Consider the following 8,597-nt stretch of genomic DNA (forward strand, 5'->3'; position numbering starts at 1 on the left):
AAATAATTACCGGCGGTCGTAGTCGAGCTGCTAAAGGGAGCGTCGCTAAATCTTTACCGGCGGTTTGATCTCTTTAGCGGCGTTTTGTGGCCGCCGCTAAAGTATAGATTTTACCGGCGAATGTTATCCTTTAGCGGCACTTCTGTCGACTGTCTGTAAAAGCGCCGCTAGTGGCTATACCAACGCCGCTAAAGCACAAACGCCAGCAATAACAAACGCCAGTGAAAGCTGAAAAGCGTCAACAAATGAATAAAAGAGCGCCGAAAAGGTTGCCACAGCACCACGAAAAGATACGAAGAAACGCCGGTAAAGGCCTGAGGAAAAGTCGGTTAGACACATCAAAGCAGTAGTAAACACTACAAGAAAAGAGGGATTAAAGGTTAAAAACTAAGGTTAAAGCCTCAGTTTTGCCTTAGTTATCCAAACCAAGGTTGTAACACCAATGGCTAAAGGCTTTAGCCTCAATTTTAGCAACCGAGGCTAAAATGACTTTTATAGCCTCAGTTCTTCAAGTGATGCTAAAAGAACCTTTTTAGCTTTGGTTTTCTCGAAATGAGGCTAAATCAAAATTTTAGCCTCCATTGTTTCCAACTAAGACTAAATCCAAATTTTAGCCTCAGTTGCCTCCAATTGAAGCTAAATCTATTTTTAACCACGGTTCTCACTAACCGATGTTAAAGCCTTTAGCCATGGGAGTTGTAGTCTCAGTTTAGGTAACCAAGGCAAAACTGAGACTAAAGATGGATTTAGCCTTTGTTGGCATCAACTAAGACTAAATTCACTTTTAACCTCATTTCTCTATCAACAAATGATTGAACCTGTACATATTTCACCCGTTTAACATTCATCAAGACAAAAATCAGCACAATATCAACAAAACAATTAATTTACTAAAAGAAACTACAAATGTCTTCGTTTCCTAGCCATCCACCCACAACATCTTTACACAATAAGATGTAGTAATTTACACAACAAATAATGAAAGAATACCACTACCAGCACCAACATCAACCACCACACGACCATGGAAATCTGTACGGTTCTCAACAACTGCAGCATAATAGGTTCCTGAAACAAGATTGGGTTTAGCATGTCAATGGAAGATGTGGTATATTGACTGTCAATGCTGACCATAAATCAAAAGCATGCATGCACATGCACCCATGGGAAAAATATATGCACGCATGTAACGTAATTATATGTTGGATGAAGAAATCAGGGTATACCTTATAAAGGTCAACTGGCCTCTGCACGCTTGCATTTTTAGGCTCAATCTCAGTTTCCTTGCCTGTTTCTTGTTCTCAATAAATTTCTGTTCACCTGACTGAGATACTGGCAATGGTTGCCTTTGTGGTTTTGACAAGGTCTGGTATAAAAATAAGTGAATCCATCTTGCTCCTCGGTCTTGGTGGGGCCTCACCTGGCATGCCTTGCACACTCCTCGTAATTCTTAGGTAACATCTTGCCTGCCTGTTCATTCAGGGCCGATTCTGGGAACGACTCTATCAGTAAACACCTGACCACCTGCCGTCATCAGCAAAATCACTGACAAAATCAAGAACATAGAACCAAATATCAAGGCTACTAAGTAGGTGGGGTTCATATATAGTGAGGGATAGCTGGGCCATCAGCAGTTAATCACTGTGAACAATGCCTGGCTAAAAAATCAAGGTCCATCATCAGGTATTTCACAAGAGTGCATTGAATATAACCATTGTTTCATCTAATTTCTTACCATTATCCTCAAACACATGCTTCCCTGCTAGATGAATGGACCAGCCTGGCTTGACAACAGTTTGTTTTAATGTACCACTTCCATGGTGTCATACCTAAGGAGATTGCTGGATTGACAATAATATATGGAAACAAGGGAAGCCTACAACGGTCAATGAAACAAAGTCCAAAAGAGCTTGATTCAAATATTGGCAATCACATCACTCTGAGCAACTGATGGGAAGTACTGCTCTAAAGAGCTTGTAGCGAATAATTCATGATAATATCTCTACGTAGAAGAACAGAACAAAAGGATAGCCCTCACCTGCTCTGCGAGAAAGTGTGCAGAAACAGAATTCAAAGAATATGAACTCAGCTTATAGTCTCATTGCATAACCTGCAAGCAAAGAGGGATATAGTCAAACAAGCTAGTAATGGTTTAACTAGATGCAAGTACCTTTTTTCTCTTTGAAGGATCTTTAGTTCTTGTTGGTTGTATCTCCACTTGTTTTTCTAATAAATCCTTGTTATTCATTAAATTATAAAAATAAAATAAATAAAAATAAATAAATAAAATAAAAAGAAGAAGAAGAAGAAGAAGAAGATAAGAACCGCATACAAGGCATAAATAAGAAAAAGCAACATGGCATGGGTACTAATAATAATGGAAGTACATTTTAGCTGAAGCGGACTCTATTTTATTATCAAACTTGCTTTTAACTGAAACAGATCCATTTTCCAAAGAATATGAACTCAGCTTATAGTCTCATTGCATAACCTGCAAGCAAAGAGGGATAGTCAAACAAGCTAGTAATGGTTTAACTAGATGCAAGTACCTTTTTTCTCTTTGAAGGATCTTTAGTTCTTGTTGGTTGTATCTCCACTTGCTTTTCTAATAAATCCTTGTCATTCATTAAATTATAAAAATAAAAAATAAAAAATAAAAATAAAAAGAAGAAGATAAGAACCACATACAAGGCATAAATAAGAAAAAGCAACATGGCATGGGTACTAATAATAATGGAAGTACATTTTAGCTGAAGCGCCCTCTATTTTATCATCAAACTAGCTTTTAACTGAAACAGATCCATTTTCCAATCGAGATCCTGAAAAAGAAATAACATGACAAGACAATCATAATCATTTATCTAATATTCAATGGATAGGACCTTTGGTTTTAGATGAATCTGAAACATGGCAAGCGATATGCCAGTACTTCACCATCTCACAGGCAAGCCTCCGTTTCACTGCTAGTGTAGCCTTTTGTACTATCAATTGCCATCCCAAGTTGAATATCAACACCCTATCTCAGCCAGCAAGAAAAAATAAATGGTGAAAGAGTGCCATGAGTGACTTGTCTATTTACACAACAAAATGTAGTAATTTATTCTGTTTACAAAACCTTACACATATGCACATATGCACCCCCTAAGGTCAAAAGCTGGCTACAAAAATGATGTAGATCCGTCAATTAGAAAAACTTGCATCCATTGGCAAGAAGTCATGGTCGTCATTGTATTTCTATAATTTAAATGTGGCCCACATTGGCAATTGATGAAAACCTAGGAAAACCACAATGAATAAATAAATAAATAAACCTCACAAAAATCATCATGAAGAGATCAATAAGATAGTAGCAGAAATCATCAGCAAAGAAACAGTATTATGGAAATTAAATGCACCCAAATTTGACTTTCGACAAAGACAAGCAGATATCTTGTCCTTGGCTGAAAAATATAGTCAATCTTACCACATGCATCAATCCAACATGCAACTAACCATATTTCTTCTCATCAAAGCTATAGATGAATTATTGAAAATGGCCCGCATGATCATCACAGTTTATTTTCCTCAAAAGATCAAATTGAAGCAAAGGATAATGTTGATTGTCGAGACTCTATAATGAAAAAAATGTACAGCTAGCTGTGCTGGGGCCCACCTTGGTGTATGTCAGTCATCCAATCCAATCCACGTGTTTTCAATCTTTTCCTCCCCACTTTTCAGAAACGGTAAGTGTCTAGGACATTGAGCAACACATGAAATGGCCACCCCTATGAAGATGACCATACACGAAAGAGGAAACCTTCAACAAGCATTAACAAGCAAGAGGAATTATAAACAAGAAAAAAAATAACTGTCTTTTTTATAAACCATTAACATGCCAGAGGAATTACATGACAGGCAGCCCAGGTCCTTCAACATTACATACAGGTTTTTCAATCCTGAGAAGCAGGGTCCATGGTACTTGCCAATTCTGTAACATCGTTTTGGCACCTATCAGTTAGCTCTAAACCAACATTTTGGGGTGTGTTTCCAAACAAGCCTTATTTGGGATCCCCCCTTTTTTTTCTGTGCATCCAAATGGAACCTAAAACTATTGGAATGAGTAGTCGGTATAGTAAACAATCGCATTCTTGGGAATTTCTTGGCTCGAAATTTCTTGGGAGATATTTCAAGTTTTTTGTTTTTTTTGTTTTCATAAAATATCATTAAAAATCAAAAAATAAATAGGTTCCAGAACATTTGCAGACGTACTATTTCCTGACGCTTCCAATTTCATACATGTTGATCATGATTGGTGAACCAGACCATTGATCTCAAGGGACCGACTGTGGATGGGCATGCCCCATAAGCCTCCATGTCCTCCGCAATCACCTGTACACACAACATGATATAAAAACCACATGGCACAAAAATAGAAAGTATTTCGCAATTGCATTGATCGATCAAATAAAGGCAATATACCTCATGATTGCACTTCACATTGTATTTTCTCTTTCTTTCATCTCTCTCTTCCCTCTTTCTTTAATCCTCTGGTCCAACCATAATTAAACACAAGGTAAGGTGCTGAAAATCTCTCAAGAGGTTACATAACTCGAAACTTGGTTTGGTCAAGTACTAGATTGAGAGTTTCGGATCCAAAGGTTTATGATCTAATCTGATATTTGGATTATCACTGCTTGACCAGGGTTTTTTTTTTTTTCATGTACTTGGTTGACACTTTCAAGTGCTCAATTGAATTTTAAGAAACGAAATTACAACTTCAACACTTGACCAGGGATTTTATTTTTTTTTGTTCCATGTACTTGGTTGACACTTTCAAGTGCTCAATTGAATTTAAGAAACAAAATTACAACTTCAACCACAGTTTCCATAGAGCCAAGACAAGTTTACTTTCTTTATTAAAAAAAAAAAAAAACTGATAGAGCCAAGCTGACCCTGATATGTTCTTGACTGCAAATCCACATTTTGTACATTGCATCATCACATGTCAGGCAGATAGCAAAAATTACCTTCTTGAGGGCTTCAACAAGTAGCTTCTGGTCGAGAACCAAATCCTCAGGAACATCAGTTCCCCATGTAGCAAGCCTTTTCTCTTCCACTGTTGCTGGCTTCTTTATATGATGCAGACATGTTAGTGTATGAACAGGACAATCATATTATAAAAATTGCAGAAACTTCCGTTGTTGAGAAAGACAGCATGGAGTAGGTACAAAAGAAAACTTTTTTTGAGAGAGAGATGGAGGGGGTGTGTGTGTGTGTGTGTGTGTATGTGTGAGAGAGAGAGAGAGAGAGAGAGAGAGAGAGAGATTTGTTAATAAAAAATGGAAAACATTCAGTGGGAAAGAATTCCCAGTGCAAAGAGCCTCCCTCCCTCACCAAAGAGTCAGCAACGCATAGTTAGCCACTCTCCCCAAATGGAGAAATGAAATGTTTATCTTGGAGTCCATGTCCTGAACTTCACTGAACACAAAGGAGAGTCTCCCATGTCATAAGCACAAGAGGCCCAAGGGATGGCATTCTTGCAGTCCCTTTCATGATCAATGGGCCAGAGAATCTTGCCCACAAAAAAATTCTTAACGCCTTCTCTAAAAGTAATAACCTCCACAACACTGGCATCTCCAAGCCCGAGTACTCTAGAGAAAGACATGGAAATAATAGAAGATTTGCATAAGAAAGTTGATTAATGGTGATTGTATGCCAATCACAATACAACATAACTCAGGCATCAGTTAAATGGATGGCCAGAGACCAACAAGAAATATAACAATCAATTAGAATGAAATGATAAATGTAATTCAGATCCTGGATGATATTTTAGGAAAACCACATTCACTAGTCTCTTCTACTAACCTTCTGTAGCTTCTTTAATTACGAGCCATATTAGCCTTCATGAGATCAGCAGCAGCTTCAACAGCCTCAATTCCAGCAGAGCCTGTACAGTAGCTGTTCCGGATAATTTGCTTGTAGCATTTGTAGCCCCATTGATGATCCTTCCACCATGAACCCCAAACAGTTGTGTGGTTATTGATATAAACATCTTCTTCATACTTGCTCCTTGGAAGGGATGTCACCTACAAATACATCGTCATACTAAATAAGCTCCTCCACAAGAAGATTGAGAAAATTGAACGACAATCACCAACTGTAGAACTTTTGCAGCTACCAACAGTTCCTTAGAAGCGGTCAACCTATACCATCAATTTCCAAATAATTGAAAGAAATTTATCTTCTTTTTTCTTAGTGAAATGAGCAATGCAAAGGTTCTGTCTCAGTTCATTAAGACAGCCATAATTCACCTTTTCCTTTGCTTGCAGGGATTTTTATTATTCAGCTATATATACTTATGCTGATATTAATTTAAAACTTATATCACAAAGTGTTTGGGGTATAATCAGTCTAACTGAAGGTATGGCCCGTAGGGTGGCATGGCAGAACAGGATTCATCTAGCTGACCCCAATTAATTGGGATAAGGCTTAGATGATGATGATGATTATAGCACAAAGTTTGAGAAGTGGCCAAAGAACTTGGGAAGTGAGTGTACCTGACTTGTGATTTGGGATATTCTGTGTATGGTGCAATGTGTAATACAGTAACACTTTGATGATTTGGAACAAGATGCCCAACTTGGAATCGCTTTTTCTTCTTCACCAAATATCAGTAAAGCTCTTTTTTATAGTAAAGTTCTTTTCAAATTTTCTAACTGATCAACCAAAAGGAGCCCAACAGGCATATGTATAATCACTACATTTTGGCAACTGGTGTTGCTGATCCTCATGGCAGTTGGCATGACTGCAAGCTTGATATAAAGCAGTGTTTTTCCAGTCAACTTGAAACAATGAAAGGTCTACTCTATACACTTTAAGGAATTGCTATCTAACCGTAAATGCTTTCATACATGGGCAAATTTTCAACTAATTAAGACAATTTTTTTCCTGATTTTTTATGCAAAAATGAGATTTGGAATCGTAGCATTTGCAAAATGATGCAAAAATGAATCATGGTCTAAAGAACAAGAAATGAACCATGTTGTTCTCTTTCTTCATGGGAGGTAGACTTCTTTAGATGCAGTTTTATTGCTGATTGTCTTTTCCTTCCGACACCCTAATTAAATTCAAAACCACAATTTTTGACAACGTTATCTGCGGACAATGGATCTCCTCTCTGCGATGAAGTAGTCATACTCAAGTCTTCAGATAGAGCACACAATATTTTCCCCTACAATACTTACCCGGTACAAACAGTTGAGGTTAACTATAAAATAACACTCTTAAATATAGAGAAGCAAACCATGCATTTACCAAAAAAAAAAAGTAAGAGTGAAGCCTTCTTAGATGCTACAATTCACCTGCTGACATGGGTCTTGTACAGAGACATTCATCACTGGCACAAAACAAGTCTCTCTGTTTGATACATTTACACAAATGAAAATTGGTGTGAGCTTCAAAGATCAAAGATACATTTACACAATTCACCTGCTGACATGGGTCTTGTACAAAGACATTCATCACTGGCACAAAACAAGTCTCTCTGTTTGATACATTTACACAAATGAAAATTGGTGTGAGCTTCAAAGATCAAAGATACATTTCCTATCCAACCGAGCCTGCGAAGGCATAGCTCTATATCCATTTGATGTTTGCATAAAAATTTCACAGAATCTAAAGATTCTAACCATTCTATATGTCTCCAGCAAATAATCAGAAAAGAAATACAGCAATTGTCTACATTAAGCCAAAACAGGACCATGGACTCAACAGCTAGGAACTCGCAGTTCGCGAAACTTTTGATGCATAGACCATCCTCTGTGTTACCCATCATTAGCATTTTGGATCACTGAACCATGGGCACACATTTGTAGAAACTGAAGGCCCAAGTGTACCATACAGATACTTGATCTGAGAATTGTACAATACCACCTTAAGCTATATGGTATACAGTTCACCATACAAGTATTATTATACTTTTAAATGATAAGAAATCTGCTACGTGGAAGTCCTCTTCTGGCAGTCTCATTGTACCACCAAAACTATAATTGACACTAGGCAGGGCTTCAGATGTGTGCTCAGTACATTTGGTTTTTGAAAGCTGAAATGGAGCCCCCATTAACTGGGATGTTTTCTCATTTTTCTGGTCCAAAATCACCGTAAGAAATGGGGAAGCCCCATTGTTATCTCAAACATGATTCAATGGCAGTGCATCTGATCCACCTAAGGAACTTGGAATGCTCATAACATCTAACAACTGGTGCATGATTCTTTATTGCCACTTAAACTCATGTAGTGGGTTATATCTGTAGCTAAATGAAATCTTTGGCAATGGTTTTTAGGGGCCATGGATGAAGCACTCAGTGACTGATTGCTTGTGTTCTTTTTATCAACAACATAGTTCTATTCAAAACCAAATCGAATAGATAAAACTAATATCCATCAAGACATTTTTTTCCTTACATTCTTTTTTGTTGGACTATGTATGAATTGGACAATCATCATTAGGATTTGGCACCTGGCTAGCTGCTGAAGCATTTAGTAGTAACTTCTATATGTAGAAGGTGCACATTCCATTAAAAAATTTCCTATGGGCAACAGGTGCAGAATCTATT

The 8,597-nt window shown here is 37.5% G+C and overlaps 1 protein-coding gene and 1 long non-coding RNA gene across 6 annotated transcripts; both read right to left on the bottom strand.

Moving 5' to 3' along the window:
- Window positions 1-1,350: 1,350 nt before the first annotated feature.
- On the bottom strand, window positions 1,351-3,016 carry LOC131224098 (uncharacterized). 2 transcript variants are annotated; one of them, XR_009160827.1, is made up of 4 exons: window positions 2,935-3,016; window positions 2,744-2,819; window positions 2,039-2,236; window positions 1,351-1,841 (listed from the first exon to the last, which is right to left on the bottom strand). It is a non-coding gene; the product is annotated as an uncharacterized LOC131224098 (long non-coding RNA). The 2 variants fall into 2 exon arrangements; XR_009160828.1 differs by lacking the exons at window positions 2,744-2,819; window positions 2,935-3,016 and adding an exon at window positions 2,388-2,455 and having other exon boundaries at window positions 2,039-2,110.
- Window positions 3,017-4,055: 1,039 nt separating this feature from the next.
- Window positions 4,056-7,316, bottom strand: LOC131223585 (pre-mRNA-splicing factor SLU7-A-like). Of its 4 annotated transcripts, none has more exons than XM_058219020.1 (4): window positions 5,936-6,746; window positions 5,597-5,630; window positions 5,007-5,108; window positions 4,056-4,368 (listed from the first exon to the last, which is right to left on the bottom strand). In XM_058219020.1, the coding sequence occupies exons 1-4, from the start codon at window positions 5,995-5,997 to the stop codon at window positions 4,270-4,272; spliced, it is 297 nt and encodes a 98-aa protein (XP_058075003.1). In that variant the 5' UTR covers window positions 5,998-6,746; the 3' UTR covers window positions 4,056-4,269. The 4 variants fall into 4 exon arrangements, 2 of the variants coding, with proteins under 2 accessions (XP_058075003.1, XP_058075002.1); XR_009160570.1 differs by lacking the exon at window positions 5,597-5,630 and adding an exon at window positions 7,021-7,316 and having other exon boundaries at window positions 4,072-4,368; window positions 5,848-6,068; XR_009160569.1 differs by lacking the exon at window positions 5,597-5,630 and having other exon boundaries at window positions 5,848-6,727.
- Between the last annotated feature and the right edge of the window lie 1,281 nt (window positions 7,317-8,597).

The sequence above is a fragment of the Magnolia sinica genome, chromosome 13 (assembly GCF_029962835.1).
Source record: "Magnolia sinica isolate HGM2019 chromosome 13, MsV1, whole genome shotgun sequence".
Taxonomy (NCBI): domain Eukaryota; kingdom Viridiplantae; phylum Streptophyta; class Magnoliopsida; order Magnoliales; family Magnoliaceae; genus Magnolia; species Magnolia sinica.